At 31.8% G+C, this 22,380-nt stretch overlaps 1 protein-coding gene across 1 annotated transcript in view; it reads right to left on the bottom strand.

Annotated features, from left to right (window-relative positions):
* CAAP1 (caspase activity and apoptosis inhibitor 1) overlaps positions 1-22,380 on the bottom strand; it is a 36,701-nt gene that overhangs the window by 6,302 nt on the left and 8,019 nt on the right. Inside the window, exon 5 of the mRNA XM_016156282.2 lies at positions 9,336-9,409. Coding sequence (XP_016011768.2) covers positions 9,336-9,409 — 74 coding nt within the window. The remainder of the gene's footprint in view (positions 1-9,335; positions 9,410-22,380) is intronic.

Genomic DNA, 22,380 nt, shown 5'->3' on the forward strand with positions numbered 1-22,380 from the left:
CTTTAAAATAATCTAGTGATGTGAAGCAGTTAGAAGTGTAATGAAAAAAAGATTAGCCATAGGTGGATGGATAATTGTTGAAGAGGGAGCTGAGTAAGGAAGTTAATATTCCTATTTTCTTTCCTATTTTTGAAAATTTCCAATATAAAGTATTTAAAAAAAAAAGTTGATTTTTACTTAGACACCTGAAACAACATTTTTTGGGGGGGGAAAATATATGTATATATAGCTTGTGGAGAAGAACATAAAAAAACAAACTCAATGCTCCTATCAATCATGGAGCTGGTTATTAAAAGGGTTTAAACTATTTTATTTTGTGTTCTCTTTTAGTTTTTCTCACCTGATTTTCAGTTATTCACATTTAGTGGTTATGTCGTTTAGAATAACACATTTCACCATCTTTCCCTCCTAGGTCCTGGATCTTAACTCTCCAAGGCCTCAAGTGTTACCGATCTGCTGGAATCTCATTAGTAACAATGTCTATGATCACCTGGACAGCAATGCTATGCCTCCACGGATCTCTTTTCTTAGACAACAAATAATTTTGGTTTTACTAAATTTTAAGTTGTAAAGAACACACTTGTTATATATTCTCATTGCAGAAAGTTAGCTTGATAACTTTTAACAGTTTTGATGAGTTCGTCTTTTTCAGAAACTAAAACTTTATTTTCTGAAAAGGAAACAATTGTTCTGTTAAGAATAATCTCTTCTGTAGAAGGCTTCAACCTTTCAGCAAAACTAATAGAACTTGACATTTTTTTCACATGTAGTATTTTAAACTATTGATATAATTTGAACATGTTAACCAACATGTTCAAAATTTAATCATGGCATGAATGACTGTTCCTGATAAAGAAGAAAATGCAAACAATTTAATATCATAAACCTGTCTAGTAGTCTACCCTTTAGTATTTAAATACTCACTGAACTTCCAAATAACATGAATGCCCACTAGCTTGTAAACATAACTTTTAAAAATCACAAATCCAGAGATTACTTCAAGAATCAATAAATATAAACTCATCATCTATTACATATGCTACAATGGTGCTGTAGAGGCCACAGAAGAGGTACAAAATGCCACAGGTGAGATAAACTATATATTATAGCATGATTAGGACACAGTATTTGCCTTCATGGTGCTTATGTATGCTTAAACTCTGAATATCAATATTTTAAAGTGCTAAATTGTACAATATAAGATATAACAAATTCAGAGTGTATAAGGCAATAGGGAAAAGCTAAGATCTCCATAGATGTGTGATATAAAGTTTTAGATTCTAATAGGTGACGTTGACAAGAGGAAACTCCAAGTGTGGGGGACAGAATGGACAAAGGCAAAGTGCTAGATCTAAGCTCAGTGCAGAATTATGTGAGCCTACCAGAAAAAAATACACACATGAAAATATATAAAAAGATAATAGCATTTAAAATTATTGCCTCTGAAGACGGCCATTCTAGGACAGAAAATACAATAGGGACTTCCTGTCAGCCTTTTAAAATGGGTCAAATAAGTGAATATTTCGGGGCCACACGGTAGCACAAAAACAGGCTGACACATGAGAGATTCCTGACTATAACCTTTCCTCTAGTAATTTAAAAGTAAACAGAAAGGAAATCTTTAGAAATGTCATTTATCATTTTTCCTACCATTTGATTAAACAGGCTTCTAACAGAATAAAAGTTTGATATTAGGGAAAACATCTAAGGATGGAGGCTTATTGCCAGTGGAGTCAACCATGTGATTGATTAGAAGGTTGGAACTTTTCATGACTGATGAGTAAATCAATCACGCATATATAACGAAGCCTCCATAAAACTTCAAAAGGATGGGGTATGGAGAGCTTTGGTGAACATGTGGAGATTTGGGGACAGTGGCAAGTTCAGAGAAAGAACACAAGCTCCGCATTCTGGCCCACACACCTATGCATCTCTTCCATCTGACTATTCATCAATATCCTTTATCACATTCTTTTATAATAAACTGCTGACCTAGTTAAAAAAAAAAAATCTAGAAAGAAATATGAAAATGTACCAAAGTGGAAAAATAAAGACAGAATAGCTTTTTCAGTATTCATATTTACATGCACTGGAGTTCTGAATGAGACAATTTTTCCCCACAAAGATCTGTTGGAGTTTACTCATGTAAAAGGGCATTGCGCTCAAATATTTTCTGCTAATAACATATCGGTGCTCCACAATTGGCCCATACAAGGAAGGTATGTTTAAACTCCACAAATTGTTATGTTTCCTGTGGCATTGCTTTTGCTTGTTTAAATGTATATAAAGGCCCAAAAAGAGATACTAAAGACTTGATTCTAATTTAGATAATACAAAGGTATCTCTTACATGCTCATCTAGTAAGCAGCCAGTCATTATCAATATGCCAAAAAAAGTGGTAGTATGTTTTATAAAACATAGAAATCCTACCCTAAAAAAACTTTCACTAAAGAGGCAGGGAAAATAATAAAAAATGTACTGTATGTTTTCAAAATGGTAGGAGAAAACAATATAATCTCATGGGGAAGGACACTTCAAGAGTGTAGAAAGCTAACTCAAAAATCAAACTCTATCTAAACATTAATTATCCAAATGAGGATATATCCAAAGAAATATAAGCTACAAAGGAAATCTCTATGGCCACATATTTTACAAAGGGCACATAATCAATGATTAATATAAAAGAGTTGGTGAATCTATATAAGTATTATAAACAAAGCCAACGGCTAAGAAAACAAACAAAAACACTCCATTTTGTTAAGACCAAAGGAAAAAGAGACTCTGAAGAAACACGCTCTCTGGGGTAGGTGCTAAAATAATAATGGGTGAAAGTACCTAATATTCTATTTTGCTTCCATTTTCTCTATTAAGAATAATGTACACACTGGACAGAGTATAATCGAAAGCAGGAATTCTTTTAGTCATCTATCCATCCACTTACTCATTCAAAAAAATTTGAGTACCCACTATGAAAAACACAGAAGATTTACAGGATCTTAAAACATATATAATCCTTTGCTCTATAGAAGCTCTCCAGTTAAAGGGGACAGTCATATGTAAACAAATAGAACACCAAAGAGTGGGAAGCTACTTAGGGGTAGAGACTATATCAAATTAGTATTTAAGAAGTCATAAGCGTTTCTTGAATTGAAAACAATTATTAATTACTGGGCAGTGGTATAATGGAACTAAATTAACAGGTGACAGTGCCATGAACTAGGTGATAATCAATTCTATAGTAAGGGCATTGAGAGACGAGGTGAGGTAAGCCTAAGAAGATCACCAATTTGGAGATGTTTGATCTCAAAGAACAAGTACCTGACCAGAGTACACCACTGATGTGAATGAGTATAAATCTCAGATTTGAATTAACTGCATGTCAGATATTAAAACTTGTGGTCACAATGGATTTCCATTTCTATTCTGAGATATGCTGGAACTAGACACACTGATAACCACAGTTCCGGTTTTCTAAAGATGACTCCTACAAGACCACAGTACAGTAAACTTGATATCAAGTCCCTGAATATATTTTCTTCTTTAGGTCTCTTAGACCCATTACCTGAATAAATATGTAGGGGACACAGACTTAAAAAAAGTATCTATTAAATATTTGCAAAACACATTTGAAAAAGGACTGGTATCAAACTATATAAGAATGCATAAAACGCAACAATTAGAAAACAACCAATTTAAAAATGGGCAAGGGAGCTGAAGAGACAAGTCGCCAAATAAGATTATAGATGGCAAAGAAGCATATGAAAAGATGTTCAACATTATATGCTATTAGGATATTGCAAAGTAAAACTAGATACCGCTGTACACCTATGAGAATGGCCAAAATCCAAAACACTGACAGCACCAAATGCCAACAAAAATGTAGAACAACAGGAACTCTCATTCACTGTTGGTGAGAATGTAAAACAGTACAGCATTTGAAATACAGTTTGGCAGTTTCTTACAAAACTGAACTTGGTATTTACCCAAAATTGAAAAGTTATGTCCACACAATAACCTGCATACAAATGATTATAGCAGCTTTATTCACAATTGTCAAAATTTGGATGCAAACAAGATGTCCTTCAGTAGATAAGTAGATAAGCAAACTGTAGTACAACCATACACTGGGAGATTTATTCGGCAATAAAAGAAATGAGCTATCAAGTTAGAAAAATACGTGGAAGAACTTTAAATACATATTGATAAGTGAAAGAAGCCAATCTGTGAAGACTATGTACTATTTGATTGTAGCTGTTAACACATCCAGAAAGAAAAAACTACGGACTGGAAAAAGATCAGTGGTTACAGGAGTCTCAGGGAGGGAGGGTGGAAAGGTGAATAGGTAAAACTATACTGTATGATACTGTAATGGTAGATACATGTTATTATACAGTTATCAAAACCCATAAAATGTAAAACACAAGGAATGAACCCTAATGTAAACAATGCACTTTAGTTAATAATAATGTACTAATATTGGTTCATTAATTGTAACGAACTTACCACACTCATGAAAGATGATTATAATAAAAGAAACTGGGAGACGAGACTGTAAATAGGCATATAGGAACTTTGTACTTTCTACTCAAATTTTCTGTAAACCTAAAGTTGTTTCAAAAAGTTAGTGAATATTAATTTTTTTAAAATTAAAGTTTGTTATATGTAAGCTCAAAATGTATCAATTATATAATGTGGCAACCAAAATTGCTAATTAAATCATACAGTGTGGGGTGTATAAAAGGGTCAGGAACTGGTAGTAATAAAAGTGGTTTCAATTCTAGGGTTTACTATCTTTCCTTTGGTAGGATCAGTTTGTTGGTGGCACAGAAAACTCCTGGCCTACAAATGCTGCCTAATTAACTGATAATCTTCCTTCTCTTTTGCAAAGCAATAAAATTGGATGGCATTTTTCTCATTATCTTTTTAATTTTTTATAATTTGTATTTATTTGTTCAGCCACAGTTGTGAAGTACTTTTCAGGAAAACTCAACTCCTTTTTAACTGCAAATTCATTTCTTCATTCTTTTTATTCTAGTCCTTCTACTTACCTAGCTTTGCTTCCCCTAATGCCATACTACCTTAGAACAACAGCAACAGCAGCAATAAGAACGAAAATTAATGGGGTTTTTCCATTTCTCCCCACCTTAAGGATTCGAATGGTCTCACATAGGTTTATATTCGCTACCTTTACTAATGATGGCAAAATCTCTTATATCGCAAAGAAGTAATAAATAAATAAACTATGGTCACTGTCAATTCTTTATAATAGTCTAAAAGAGTGGTCTCAACTCCATTACCTACATAAATCTATCAGTGAAACATTTTTAAGTACCTGCCACACTACATATTTACTTATAAATTAATATGTACTATAACAATCATATAAATGTAATCAGGAATTTTAAAAGAGAGAGACTTAAATATATGTTTATATATATTTATTTCCTTTTGAATTTCTGCTGTTTTCTTCCCGCATTCTCTCAGAGTATATATAGTCATAAACTTTGGTGACCAGTGGTCTGAAATGCTGAAAGAAGCTCAAAGAAAATATCTATTCTAAAATTTTATCACATAGTTTAACCATTCAAAACATTTTCCCCTATTAAAGTCTACCTTTCAACTTCTTGAAGCTCTTGTTAACAAGGTATGTCTTAAAGTTATCATTCACTAACTAGTGACCTAGAAGGCCAAAATATAATTGCATGAGGAAACTAGATTATTAAAAAAAAAAAAGTCCAATTATAATGTTGTACACCTGAAACATATATGTCATACACATATAATGTTATAAACCAATGTTTTCTCAATAGAAAAGAAAAAGTGCCAAGATTAGAGTCTAATCACAGCTAAACTCTGCATGAGAAAGCTAACATAAAAGATTCAGAGTAAGATGCAATACATGTCTTATTGATTTTGAAAATTTTATATACCATATGGTTACGTATTTGTTTATATGACTATATTCAAATGTATGTATTTCAAGGAGCCAACACATAGCCTAAAGACTAAATCGAGTATCTTTTCTTCTAATAGAATAAAAAATGTAAAGATAGTAAAAAAAAAAATGTATATTTCATATGCTTCCATTACACTATCTAAGAAAACAGATATTAAGCACTCTTCAAAAGAGAAAACACTGCACTAGGCACTGGTCTTTGCAGAATCTGACAGCTAGAAAGGAACTTCAAGATCAAGGCCAAAATGCCAAACACTGCTTGCATCTGCTCTACAACAGTGCCACCAAGTGGCCATTTATGCAACCTGTGCTCAAATATCTCCCTTTGGCAACAGGAACATATTTCGGAAGGCAGCCCACTGCATTTTCTGATACTTGTGATTATCTGAAATAAATAAGTTATCTAATAATTTTATTAACAGGCCCTATTTTTATTCTCAGAGTCAATACAGAAAAATCACTCTTCCACCTGACAGCCCTTCAAATATTTTCAAATGACCTCTATCTTTAACCTGAATACCCAAATTCTACTTAGCTATTTCTCATGTATAATTAAAAAAAAATTCTTCCGAATAACTTCCAAGAAGGAATGCAAATATAAGAGCTTAATTCTTGAAGTTACAAAGAAGAATACTTTGCAAAATTACAAAATCCCAGCTGTAAACATTAAAGTGACAATTTAAATTTAGATCATTATTTTAATATTACTGAATGTCTTAAGCAAATTTATTATAAATATATAGGACCAACTCATTAATAACAGCAGAGATTTTTTAAAAATACTTTCAACAAATAACCTTTGACAATAACAGTTTTCATTTTTTAAACTACAGCACAAATGACTAATTTAGAAAATTTATATAAACCATTAATATTTTAAAAGCTTAGCTAAACCTTTTTAATAATACAAGCCTTGAGATCCTCCAGAAAATTAACCTAAGATCTCAGGCTTGCACATGTATATGTGCATGTGCCTACAAACACAGCTATACTGAAGATAAAGAACAAAGATATATACCTAGTCTTCTTATACAACTGTCCTCTTGCTAAACATGAATGACTTAGGAATATAACCCCAACAGAAGAGTTTCTATTTTACTACAGCATTATATTATACACCATTAATAAGTCATACAGTAAGATTTACTTTATTCTGAAAGAGCAAAGAGACAATTCAATGCTGCTTTATATTTTGTTCTACTGAACAAAGGGTTACTTTAGTATTAAATAAGTTTCAATGAATTTTCTTAAATGGCCAAGCCATTAAGTAAAATGACAATGTATTAGTAAGGAGCATTATATTCTGTTTTTATTGAGCTCACTGTGAGCAAGAATAGCTAGCTATGCAAAAAAAAGTTAGAGATAATACTAAATCAATTTTGAAAGTCTTGCATATTAAAAATAGACAATATTAATTCATTTAGAAAAAAGGCAATAATCTTTATTGAGCCTACACGGAATTCTATTTCCTGGTGTTTCTCAACTTTCCAGGGAACTCCAAGCCAGTTACTTGCTAGCTGGTTCATAATTGAGCTATACTACTATTTATCTGGAACATGTTCTACATAATTTAACCATCTAAGTAATTTATATTTATTTATCCTATTATGCAATATCTTATATATTAACTGTTTTTATACACATTTTTCTAGAAGACTTTAGTTATTTCCTTGCTTTCTTTAAGAAAGAGTTGAAACTTAATTGAACCTTTTCCTACAGATTTAGTCACAACATGAACATGAACTGTACTGCACAATGGTACTGTTGTACTTTGATCTTATATTTTCTCACCTCCACCTACTGTCACTGATTGATGACAGCGTGTTCTTGACGTTTCTGAAACCTAGGTGAGAAACTAAGAGTGGTTTATAAAAGTTTTGTAACATCTGGCTACTCTATATTATTTGTCTCTATGGCTGGTTTTCAAATGACTGAAGTTACCTTAATAAAAATCACAGAACAGGCTATTGACACTGGGAAAAGAGTTCTAAAGAGTTCCAGGTGCTGAACATGGGAGGAGAAAAACAACTGGCTAATTTGTACAAAGAGGTCTCCATTCTTTATTCCCTAGGAATTGGAATCAGCCTGACCATTACTTTTTCTATCCTTTTATATGATGACATTCTTCCCTCTACAGATAAACTAATAGCACAACCTCCACACTGCCTGCTCATTTGATGCAAAGAGTAGAAACAAAGGCAGAAAGAAAAACAGTGTTGTCCGATTATACATGGTGCAAGAGCTAAATGACTGTGACTATATTATATGAATATGATGTATGCTTAGCATGTATTTATGTATGACAAATAAAGGTAAATAAAAATTAGGAATCTGAGTTTATGTCTGGGGGGGTTGCTCAGAGTGATCAGAATACAAAAATATAATTTTGTCTGGTTATTTAAGAGACTAAACAATGGGACTTCTGAAAAACACTGGAATTCTTAAGGCCATCAGGAATATATATAAACCCCAGGGTATAAAAGTCAGAGCTACAAAAAAATCTAGATTTTTTCTCTCTATGTATAAATTGAATGAATCACAAAATTAATCATCCAACATTTTTTGTTTTGTTAATTGAGCATTAGTAACACAGACTGCAATTGAAAAAAAAATATGGCTAAATAAACTGATAACCTGCTTCTTTCCACTAAATAAGTTCCTATGATTTAAGCTTTACAGAAATTATTCCAAGTCATCAGGGATTTTTGCTTATATAATAACACATCTCTTTGGCTGTGACAGGTTACCACTGCTCTAAAATCACTTTAGCAGGAAAAAGGAAAAATGTGATGTGTTCTCTGAGTAACTATTAAGAATATTTTTCACTTTTAATTTTCCCAATTAGGATGAGAACAAAATAAATAAGCAAAACATCTGAAAAATTAGCCCTGTTGATCTGCTTGACTTAAATAAATCACAAATTACCACCTTATTTTTGCTAGCTGGTATTGCCAAAAACTACTGATTTATAGAAAATAAATAAGAAAGTAAACAAGAACGAAACATCTCTGCAAAAAAAGAGGTTTCCCATCAAACTTATTTTTTTCCATATACCACCCAAAGCTACCAAGTTAACATATCTCTAATATCTTGCAAGCTAAGGATATATAATAAAGGTTACCAAATCAAAAATATTTAATATGACAACTTTCTACTGGCACCTATAACTATACATAACTAAAGCAGAACTACTCCAGGGCCTAAAGAAGTCATGAAACTAAGGATGTATTCTTTACTCTTTTGATCTTAGAACAAATAAATTTTTCTGTCCTCTATCTATAAAATAGGGGACAAGCTGGTACACTGTGAGAATGTATTACTGTAAATCCTTATAATCTTTGGGTAAATGTTATATAATAATTAAGTACCTGGTTCATACCTTGTTTTAATTCCAAACCTTCAGGATGCTTGTTCTCTCTCAGGGATGAAGCCGAATCTATACATGTGTCTTGTCTGAGGAATGAAAAAAACAAAAAAAAAAAAAAACGCAATTTTTAAAACTATACTTGATTAAATAATATTTATAGCTCAAGATCCTAGAATTAAGTTAGACACTTGGGAAAACACACTGAATTCTTCTAAGCCCCGAGGGTACCATTTAGTGCACTCTGGAAACTCAGAAACATGAATACAAGTGTCAAAAACAGCAGCTATAAACTACTACCAATTTAAGCAGTATACTTCTTTGTAAAACCAAGGGGCAAACCTGGAAAGAATATGGACGTAACTTTTCCTCCTTTCCAATACTCTGCAGGGTAACTAACGAGACAAAGAACTTACAGATGAATCTAGTAATTTTTCAAGCTCAACTGTTAGATTTAATGGGCACTGTGGCAATGAAATTATTTTATATTTATCTGATTTCATAACTCAAATGCTTTGATGTCTACAGTACATGGGAAATACTTACTTTATATATATTATACATATGTAATCAAAGTAAATGAATTAAGTATAAGATCATGCCATAAAAAGTTTTGATTCACCATGGTCTGCGACAGAGCTGCAAACTAATGTTCTTTCGTAGAGGGCATTATACCATCTTAATATCAATGCCACAAATAGTTTTCAGCAAAAGTCAAGAAATTAATTAACTGCAAATATTCAAAATGACTTTTATTTAAAATAAGTATTACCTTTTGAGAATTTTTATAGATAACACACCCTAAAATTAACATACTTAAAATATTTAGGAAATTTTTCTACTCACGAAACTGTTCTATCTACTTAATAACAACGAATTCCTCAAATAACCAAATGATAAAGATTTTTGCTCATTTCTTTGAGAAGTTTACAATATTCTTTCCAACCAGCTTATTTGGCACTTACATTTGCTCTGTATTAAAATGTTACTAATACAAGCACAAACTCAAAAAGACTACAAAATAATTTGAATTTGCTATTAATTATAACATCTAAGAGATTTATAATTGAGATAGCTCTCTATATTTTATATTTCTTCCTGTCTAATGTCACCTACTCAGATTTTATTCTTTCACCAGAATGGACGGGCAGATCCCAAGGATATTAATGATTCTCCTTGGCAATAAACTACATTAAGAGCTTTGCAAAGAATAAAGTTAAAATGTGCTACCCTCAAGTCTTACAGTCAAATTAGATTTTACCTACTAGAAGAATTATTTCTAAGTATCTTCCTTTAAGAGAAAATGTTTATTTGCTCTTATACATTCTGATGTACACTAAATTCTTCTTCTAAACATATATAAGTAAATTTACACAAAAGATGATTTGAACAAAAATATAATGTAGGTCAACATTAAAAGGACCATGAGCATATATAATACCCTAAGGACAAAACATCATCCGAGCATTATTCTAGCTAAGAATGTATAACCTATATTATGAGGAATCATCAGACAAACCCAAAATGTAAATGAGTAATGCTTTACTAAAAAGGAGGGAGTTAAATGTCAATATTACAGAAAGACAAAGAAAGGCTGTGGAAATATTCCAGGACAAAAGGGGATCAAGAGCCATGAAAATTAAATGTTATAATTGACTTGAGAGTGCTGAACTGGAGGAGGAAAAATGCTGTAAAGGACATTAATGAGTCAAATGGCAAACTGGAATACCGATAGCAGATTGGATAAAAATATTCTATCAGTGTTAAACTTACTGAAGTTGAACTTACTAAAGTTGGGGTTATATAAACTAGAATATCACTATATGTAGGAAGAGTACAATGTAGTATTTAGGGTAAAGTGCCATGAAGTATATAATTTAGCCTCAAATGTTTCAGAAAAAAATACACATGTATATGAAGAGAGGGTGTACAAATGGAATAAAATGTTAATGATAAGTAAATGTTATATGAATGTTTCTTGTACTTTTCTTATTCTTGCAACATTTTAGCAAGCCTAAAATTATTTCCAAACACAAATTTTAACAATAATGCAATGAAATGCATTTTTAATGTGTTTCTCTGTCAAAGTCCCTTGGATTCCCTTCAAATAAAACTGGAACCCTCTATAAAAACTTTCTGCTTTCATAAATAATTCATTTTAGTGCTCAAAGTAAACTTTTATAATGCTTAGTTTTATCTGAAGTTGGGTTTACTCAGGTTGTTGAAGTCAACAGAATTTCAGACAGGTGTAGTACACCACCTTGTGTCTGAAAAGTGAAAAGATAGATAAATTTCAGAAAATAGTTTAAAATTGTAAAACCTAATTTTTCCAAGATGTAGACTTTGAATGCAAAATTATCATATACATTCAGAGTTCTCTAATACAATTTTAAAATCTTCACCAAAAAGCATGAAAGGGAAGGTATACACAAAATAGGAAATGTCTTAAAAGTATTAGAAAACTACATGTACATATGTCCTTTTATTTCTAATTGCACAAAAAATAAAAAAATAAAAAACAAAAACAAAAACAAAAAAACCACCCCCAGATGATAAAACAAACTAGGTGTCAGAGTTACGTAAACTAAGAAATATTCCAATTTACATTTAAATGACTTTTAACTATTTCTATCAAATAGTATAAAAACTATGTAAGAATTTTATAACAACTGAAGAGAGAGAAGAGGGGTAGGGAAGGAGGGAACAATACTAAATTTGATTTGGGTTAAGAATGTTACAATGATTTCTGTACTTCTTTCGATAAAAAAAAAAATTCTCGTTTTTATTTTTCTAATTCCCTTCTTCCATCTGCAATGCTCCTTCTTAAGGCAGCTTATTTTACAGTCTTGGCTTTGAATTATAAGACAATCCTATGCCTATTCCTCGGATTTAAGTCCTCAAACTAACACCAATCCAGTCCAACTTTCTTTCTTTTACCCCAAATATAGTTCCACTCTCAATCCTTTCTTTAAGACTTAGTGTATTTGTTTTTTTAAATCAGAGTAATGCACTGGGGAGATCTTCAGAACTTAATCAAGAACAACCACACATGTGAATTACTAAAGGTTTAAAATATATTTCTAAATTGGAAAAGTCAGTTTCTTGTCCAAATGAAAAATACTGGGAAGATACTGCAACAGAAGGATAAAGAAAAAGGACCAAACCAGACAGAATATTCCCATTTTAGCAAAAGTCAGGTGAAAAGAATCAGGCAAACTGTCATAACAACAGGTATAACTAGATTCTCTCCTCTCTCCTGAGAATAATCATAGAGGCTGGATGAAGCCAGCCCATCATCCTATGAGCTTTCTACCATTAAAAATAAGGATAAGTAAAAACAAACAAACAAATAACAAAAACAACAACAAAAAACTAGAGTAGCCAAAATAATTCTGAAAAAGAACAAAATTGAAGGATGCATATTATCAAATTTCAGGTATAAAAATGCAGTAAATCAAGAGACTAATATTAGAGAAAGGATAAACAGATATAGTAATGGAACAGAATAAGAATAGAGTCCAGAAATAGACCCACATATATAAGCAATATATTTTCAATAAAGGTGCAAAGGCAATTTAATGAACAAACGATGCTGGTACAACTGGGTCCATATGGACGATTTTCAATCCGCACCTTGCACCATATACAAATGCTAACTCAAAATACACACAGGTCTAAAAAATGTAAACCAAGAAGAAAATATAGGAAAAAATCTTTGTGACCTTGGGTTAAATAAAGATTGCATCAAAAGCATGATCTATAAATAAAAATAATTGATAAACTGGATTTCACCAAAACTAAAAACGTCTGCACTTCTAAAGAGATGGTGAGAGAACAAAAGATAAACCACGGACTGGAAAAAAAAAAATACCACAATCCACATATATGATAAAGGACTTGTATCCAAATATATAAAGAACTCTCAAATCACAATAATAAAACAAAGAACCTAACTTTAAAAATTTGTTTAGAAATTAACAGTCACTTCACCATACAGATATAGACAACAAACACACACACTAATAAATGCTCAACATCGTTAGTTATTAAGGAAATGCAAATTAAAAACAGAATGCGATACCACTACACATATATCAGAATGGCTAAATCAAAACAATTGACACACAGAACTCTCAAACACAGTATCAGGGAAGATGCAGACATGACACAGCAATACCAATCACTCTTAGGTAACTGACCAAGTAAAATGAAAAACTTATGTTCATACAAAAACTTGTATGTGAATGTTTATAGTGGCTTTATTTGAAATTACCATAAACTGTAAACAACTCGAATGTCCCTTCATTAATTTTCTGTTGCCATCATAACAAATTACCACGATGTTTATAGTTTAAAACAATATAATTCTATTACAGTTCTGTATGTCAGAAGTCTGTTATGGGTCTCACCAGACTAAAATCAAAGTGTCTGTGGGCTGCAATTCCTTCTGGAGGCTCTAGCAACTAAATCATTTTCTGCTCATTTGGTAGGTTAGCAAAATTCAGTTACTTGAGGTTGTAGAATGTTTTCTTGGTGGATGTAAACCAAGAATCAAGCCCAGCTTCTAGTCAAGGCCTTTTCATGTCACATCTCTCTGACCTACTCTTCTGTCTTCCTCTTTTAAGAACTCATGTGATAAGACTGGGGTAACCTTCCCATCTCAAAGTTTTAATCTTAACCAAATTTGCAAAACCCCTCTTCTCATATAAAGTAACAACATATTCTCAGTTTCTCAAGATTTGAGTGTACACATCTTTGGAAGGTCATTATTCTGCTACAAATTTACATCAACTGGGGAACAGATAAACAAACTATGGTACATCCTCACAATGGAATACTAACTACTCAGCAATAAAAAGAAACTACTGATATGCACAATGAAGTGAATGAATCTTGTATGCCTTATGCTAAATGAAAGAAGCCAGACTCAAAAGGCTAAATTCTGCATTATTTCTTCTATATGACATTTTGGGGGAAACAAAGTATAGAAACAGAAATCAGATCAGTGGTTGTCAGGGGTTAGGGAGAGGATAAGGAGTGGAATACAAAGCCACAGGGGTAATTTTTGGTGCGATAGAATTGTTCTATATTGTAATTTGTGGCAGTAGATAAATTATAATCCATTTATCCAAAGTTGCAGAATTGTATGGTTAAAAAAAAAAAAAAAGGTGAATTCTACTGTATCTAAATTATATATTAAAAGATTTTTAAATTGGGGCACCATAAAAATCTTCTAACAGGTTTAGAAAAATGAAATCGTGTGGTAGTAAACTGTAACCATCAAAAACTACGGGACGAGGCAAAACAATCTTAATTTTTCTCAAAGGGTTTTTCCAAACAGAAAATAAATCTACATCCATACTGTGTCCCTTGGGAACCGCCTTACACAAAAGATTGGAAATTTTAACTCTTATTTCCATTTCCTTTCCCTAATTAATATTATTCAAAGAATCACTGTTACCATATCTCAGTTCCTTTCTCTAATACATGATTTTTTTATATAAAGGTAACTAAAGGAAATCAAAAAGGTCTCCTCTTTGTTCTATCCCTATATTCCTATCTTTTCAAATATTTTCCCATCTCAAAAATTAGCATGAGATCACACTGTAAGTGCTTTTGAAAGTGCAAACACCTAAGATGTACAAATATCCTACCACTTTGAATGTGGAGTCCTAACTAAGTAAGCATTAGTCATGATGTTGTTAATGATTAGGAATACTTTCTATGAAGGCTTTCTAAAAACTTCTCTTGGCTACCGCCATGCCACCCTGAACAAGCCTGATCCTGTCTGATCTTGGAAGCAGGGTCGGGCCTGGTTAGAACTTGGATGCAAGACCACCTAGGAAGACCAGGTGCTACAGGCATAAAAAAATTTTTTTTTTTTTAATAAAATAAGGGATTGTAAACTGACAAGGTCCTTGTAATCTGTGAGGTCAAACCAAGAGTTGCCTTGCCTAAAAAATAAATAAATAAATAATAAAATAAAAATAAAAACTTATTGTTATCTCTGATAAAGTTACCCTATTATGTAGAATAGTAAGTATCAGAGCCCAATAGCAACTTATAAAGGACATGAGAACATAAGTGGAGTACAGATGACCAATTGTTACCCAATACTAGCCTAAAAGTACACAGTTGGCTCTCTATATAGTACATAGATGTCTAAAAGAATTGAGCTTATGCCAATATAACAAATTGATCTCATTTGTGAGAAAAATCCTGTTATATTTTAAAATATATACACTTGTCTTAAGTCAAACCATCTTTAAAATAAATTAAAAATTAGACTCATAAGCAACAAAATTTTTTAAAAAACAATAACTGTAAAGAATAATAATAAAAAATCACAATGACTTATTTTGCGCCTTATCTAGGCTTTCATAAAAGGAGTTGGGAGAAAATCCCCAATACTCATCAATGTAAAGTAGTATTTTAGGAATATTGTTAAGAGATTCAGAGTAAAACTGTCAAAGCAAATACACCTATATTTTTTTCAATGTTTACCATGGGACGGGTACTATTTTATGCACTTTACATGCTTTTTCTCAAGTACACTATCACAATCCTATGGGATAAGTACTGATATTACCCCTATTCTCCAAATGAGGGAACTGAGGCCCAAGAATGTTAGGTAACTTGCTGAAGGTCACAGAGATAGTAAGCTGTAGAGTTCTGACATAAAAAATGTAAGCAGTTTAACTCTAGAACCTTCACGCTTTATATTTATGCAGGCTTTCTGCTACTTATGGAAATAGTTCTCCAAGCAGTAATACCTAAAAATTGTAGGTAGCCATATGCACACACAAACACACGGACACACGGACACATGGACACACACACACACACACACACACACACACACACACACACACACACACACATACATACATAAATATGGCTACATATATCCCAAAGTATAAAGTGAGTTTTTACTCGGAATCTGACCAAAAGAGCCCAGAAGAAAACACTTCTTTTTTACTGGGAAAACTAAGATATGCTATATCATCATGATATAATTCTCATTTTAAAAGCTGAATAATAAAAAGACAGACATGAGCAACAACAATGAAAGACCAATAATTCTCAAAGGTCCAGAAAGTTGGGAGTGAAAGGCTGAAAAGAAACATTTCTAACTGTATACATTTTGTACATTTTTGTAGTGTTCCAATTTTTCAACCACACCCATGTATTTATTTGCCTATTCATTAAAAAAAAAAAGTTAATAATGGAAGTACGGGTTCATATACGTTTATGTGAAAATAAGGAAGGGAATAAAAAATAAAAGTAGCTGACAAAAGTTAAATATACAGAACAAATTTACTGAATATTTGAAGCCTAATCAAGAATTATAAAAATAATATTTTAAGTGAATCCTTGATAACTATAAAGGGAAATATGGTAAAATTGTAATTAAAATGGATTCTCACCCCATCTTAAAATATATAGCAAAATAAATTCCAAATGAATCAAAGATTTAAACATTAAAAAAATGCATAAAGTTAGTATTAAGATCTTAAAGTATGAAGATTACTTTTCATAATTTCAGAATAGAAAAGTTCTTTTCCAAATATAAAACCCAGAAACCACAAAAGATTGATAAAATTAGACTACGTAAAACATGAAATATTTATGCAGGTAAGAAAAGAAAGCAAAAAAAAAAATGCAATCCATATCAAAAACAATAAATTACAAAGACCAAAGTTCTCTATCTACATATACAGAGTAATAAATGACAAAGAACACACAGAAAAAATTCAAATAACTCTGTGCTAAATGAAGTCAATTTCACTCATAAGAGAATACAATTAAATACATTAAAATTCCAATGAGATATTATTTTTTTAACCTATCAGATGAAAAAAATCAACATGTTAGATAACATTATGTCGGCTAAAGCATATGAGAACATGGACTCCACGTTTGGGGGGAGGGGTATAAATTGGTTTAAACTCTGTATCAGTCAATTTTGGCAATATCAAAATTTCAAATCTCCAAACATCTGACCCAACAAATAACTTCTAGATATTTATGCTACACAAAATCACAGAAAAACAAATTACTTATACAGAGATATTCATATCATTTGTAGTAACAAAAGACAGTAAACAACTCAAATGTCTGTTTTGCTACATTCAACATTGGAATAGTATACAGGTATACATAGGAAGCATTATATGTACTGGGTAGAACAAAATCCAAGAAAAGACAAACTCCAAGAAAATTCAAGAAAACGAAAATATTAAATAGAAGAAGGTATGACACAGTTTGCACAGCATACTACTATTTGCAGAAAAGAAAAACACACACATAAATATTTGTAAATGTATGGAATATCTCTGAGAAGGTACACAAGAAACTGGTTTACTGTGGCTACCTATAAGAAGGGAGAATAAGGAACAGGAAAAGACACTTATTTCCACTATACACTTTTTAAAATTCTGTACTATGTGCATGTATTTACCATTCAAATAAGGAAGCTGTTAATGACACCAAATGCCTATGTGGGAAAATGTCTTTATTTTCTAAAAATTCTAACAAATATTTAGAATCAAAATATCTATAACTCACTTTACAATACTTCAAGAGAATAGATGAAGCAAATACAGAAAACTGTAATTAACTGTTAGATCTAGGCAACAGGTATATGGGGTTTTCATTATATTATTCTACTTTTCTGTATACCTGACACTTTTTCTAAGAAGAAAACAAATACAGTGAAATCACTTTTCTCAGGTAATGTCATTTACATAAAAAAAATATTAAGGAAACACTTTTAAATTTTACATATATAGCTTAAGCATTGTCGATTAACAAAACAAAAATGTATCTTCATTTTTAAATCTTTGGATGTAAGGTGACAGCTTTAACTTTAATATGAATCCATGGAAAAGAGTTCAGTCCCAACCTACTCACATGAACCATTTCTACTTCTGGCTTATTCAAACTGCAAAAATCTCAGTGCAAAAAAATAACCCTTTATATTTATACAATATCTTCCAAACTTTTATTATTGTTATCCTACAGTTATCTGACAACATTTTAGCAACTTCTCTTTGAGTTTTTCTAAGGCATTCTTACCTAATCAACTACTCTTTTCATATAGATGCTTCATCTATTTATACATTTAATTAAATTATGCAACCAAGATAACAGAGTTAGAAACAAACATGAATGACTGTTGGTAAGCAAACAGTTTAAATTGTTGGAGAAGTATACAGGAGTATTACAGAACAGTTTTTAACAAGTTTAACACACTGAACATCAGTAAATTTATTTTTTAAATGAAATGAAAAGGGCAATTAATACAATCAAATACTTAAGTGATTAAGAAAAACTTGAATTTTAAAAAACTGATGAGGGTATAGCAGGAAAAAAGGAAAAATACCTATTAACATCTAATCCAGTGAGATTAAGCAAGCAGGATGAGGTAGTAAACTGACTTATAGAAAAAATGACAAAAGGTACAGTTTCAAAATTAGGTTTCTGTAATACAAAGAATACAAATTGTGTGTGTGTGTGTGTGTGTGTGTGTGTGTGTGTGTGTGTAGGGGCAGTTATAAAAACAGAAAACAATGCTTCTCAAGTCCCTTAAACAAAGTTGTAGTTCAAATGAAGATCCCATTCTAAAACCTCTGATAAGCTCCCTCTCTCCCATCCTAACGAATGTTCTAGAGATTCTGGAGAGGTGCTTAACGTTTATTGTAACTACAAGATTTGCTTCAAAGTTATTGAGCTGGGAGAAGGTGGGAGGAGGCGTTATGGAAGTGGGTGACACGCATGCAAGGGTTCATTGTATATGAAAACTTTCCATTAATACAGTTTAAATAACAAGTAACTGGCACAAAACACCACCATCTATTCCAGAGAAGGTTATGTGAGTTGCATGAATCACAGGTCAATTTCTGGAGTGTATCATTCCCAGCCAGCCGAGGTCTTGCGCATACCTGAGGCCTGTTTTTGTATCCATTAATAAAAATGCTCACCTATGTACTGTAAATTTATGCTACCCATTAATCCAATGTTTCAGAGCACTATAAATTTTATTCAAATACTTTATTCCATTGAAGTTTAATAACAGCAATTTGTGGATGACTCTTTTATTCCCAAATTCAGTTTTACTGACATTTATTGAGAGGTTAGCATTTGGCTGAATGCCACTGCCCCTTTGAAAATTACTCGGACTTACATATTCAAGTAATATATATAACTTGTTGAAAAGAATCAAATTCTTCATACTGTAATGACTGCTGAGCTGAATCCATTGGACAGCACTACTTTCAAAAGGATATGGTTGTTTTATGCTTATTGAAAACAAAAGGGTGGTAAGTAACTATGTCATGATAGCTCAATAGGAAAACTACTGCAGCTGTTAGTGTCTGGCTTTAACAAACAGCATCAGAGTTCTACCACATATCACTGCTAGGATTAAGCAACAGAAGAGTGGTCATACGCACTATTCTAGTTGCTTGCTCTCAATATGAGATGTGATCAAGCCAGCGCAATAGCCCAGTATGTTCAAGAATAAGCATCTTAAAGTAAAGTAGTCATTTACCACCCCCTGCATTTATGCACTATGTTCTTTTTTCATTCTAACCTGTCTAAAGTACCCAACCTGACAACAAACAGCAGTAAAAAGGAAGCTACTCATTTTGAAGAGTGGAGTAATTTGTAGACTATTTAAGAAATTTAACTAATACAATGTATTAAATCTAGTATATTACAGCTAAGTAACGAGCATATTATAAGTAGTAACTAGTTCTAGATGACACCAAGTTGCTCTTTTCAATCAATATTTTAAGAATACTCATGCATACCATTTTAAATAAAAGTGCTGACATTTCAGATTTACAAACCAAATAATTAAATGGAGATTTAAAAAAAATTCCTGCCAAAGAATTATTCACATTACAAAACAATTCTCTGTAAATTTTACTTAAATTTTCTACTGAATTTTCATATTTAAATATGCTGATGACTACGACATGGCTCAATTTATATAGGAATATATTATTTTTTTTTAAAAAGTTAATCATCCAAAATTAGAATTGAATAACTAATTTAGAACACATCCATCCTCTAAGAAGGAAGCAGTGCCTAGCAACATCAGTTCCAGAACACTCATATAGAACCTACTTTGCAGTGTTCCTTATTTGAGAACCCGGATTTCAAAATCTTCTGGAACTGTGATACTATCTCAACATTGCTTATTTTCTGCAGGGAAATACAGCTTAATTTCCACTAACATCTCACTTGATATCATTTACTAAAAGCACATTAATTTAAAATTCATAAAGATATTTATTACAGCAATTCTAAAATATTGCTAAGATTTCCCTAAGGTGTTTGTATTTTTATTCATTATATGATAAACCTCAATCCTGATTATGTTATTGTACTATTGAACACTTAAATTTCATTATAAACATATTCCTTACGGCATAATCACCTTACATTATAGGTCCAGTTAATACCTGTTCTCATTTTTAGTGCTATTTTAGCTACAATAAAGCTTTTCTAGCTCATCTCCAAATGGAGTTATTACTCTAATTCCAGGCCTGCGTTTTACCTTATTTACTTAAAATTGTTGTTCTTGTTAAGCAACTGTTGTAATCTGTAACACTTGCACATCTTGTCACAATATCTAATAGTTTTAAAATACTAAAAAATTATCGGTGCTAAAGTCTTTAGACTCAGTAATATAACTATGAATTTTATAAATTTGTTCATTCGCTTAAGGTGAACTAAGTATTCCTCATCCTTTTTTAAATGAAGGTATTTAGAAACTACAGCTGTTATATCTTCATAGTTCCTAAATCTCATTCCTATGAAATTACTCATTAATTTCAAGTTTCAAAGCAGTACACCATCAAAAATTTCTTATAAATATTGCTTTATTATTTTTAATAGTAAAAAAAACTATTGCAAAATAAAGTAATAACCTATAGCCTTCACATTTTCCCTTCAGTCTCACTGTATAGACCCTTATCACATTAAACAAACAAGTGAAGTATTATGTAGCACACTGAACTACACTCGGCTCCAACTAAATTTTTGCCCTCTCAGAAAAAGTTGCTTGATCTGATTTTTTTCAGCAACTCAAAAATCCAGATTTTGGTGTGATATCACTTAGTTTTTTAAATGTTGGAAACTATTTGAAAATGTTTTAAATGTTTAGATCAAATAAAACATTTTGATGGCTCTAGGCAACCAATTTGTAATTTTGGCTTATGTCTAGGTTTTAATAAAGTACCTTGCATTAGGTTTTGAATGCCACTGTAACAAATTACCATAAACTCAGGGACTTAAAACAACATGAATATATTTTCTTATAGTTCCGGAGGGCAGTAATCCAAACAAACTAAGTCTTAAGGCACTAGAATCAGGTGTAGGTAGTGCTGCATTTCTTCTGTAGGCTCCAGGTAAGAATCCATATCCTTGTCTTTTGAGATTCTAAGAGGCCCCTGCATTCCTTAGCTTGTAGTTTTTTTCTCTACCTTCAAAGTACATCACTTTAACTTCTGCTTCCGGCATTCTCTTTCTGCCTTCGTCCTTCTTACCTCTCAGTCTTGTGATTATATTGGTACCACTTGGATAATCCAAAATAATCTTCCGATCTCAAGATCTTTAATTTAGTCACTCGTGCAAAATCTCTTCTGCCATGTAAAATAACATATTCTTAGGTCCTGGAAATTAGGACATGGATGTCTCTGTGGGAAGGAGATCATTCTATCTACCCTATATGTATTGTAGGAAGGTTTTTCTGTAGAATCTTGAGGTCTTTTACATAATGATTATGTGCCATGGTCTAAATGTTTGTATCCCCCACCAAAGTTCATATATTGAAATTCTAACCCTCAAAGATGATGTTATTAGAAGGTGGGCCTTTTGAAAGGTGAAAAGATCATGAGGCTGGAGTTCTGAATGGGATTAGGGCATGAGTAGTAGAAATTTGATTTCATCTCTCTCATCTATCTCATGATAAGTCAATTGGATGAAAAATTTTCATCTCTCTCATCTATCTCATGATAGAAGTAAAGGATAATGAGAACCTAAATGAATT

This window comes from Rousettus aegyptiacus, unplaced genomic scaffold (assembly GCF_014176215.1).
Source record: "Rousettus aegyptiacus isolate mRouAeg1 unplaced genomic scaffold, mRouAeg1.p scaffold_m13_p_3, whole genome shotgun sequence".
Taxonomy (NCBI): Eukaryota; Metazoa; Chordata; class Mammalia; order Chiroptera; family Pteropodidae; genus Rousettus; species Rousettus aegyptiacus.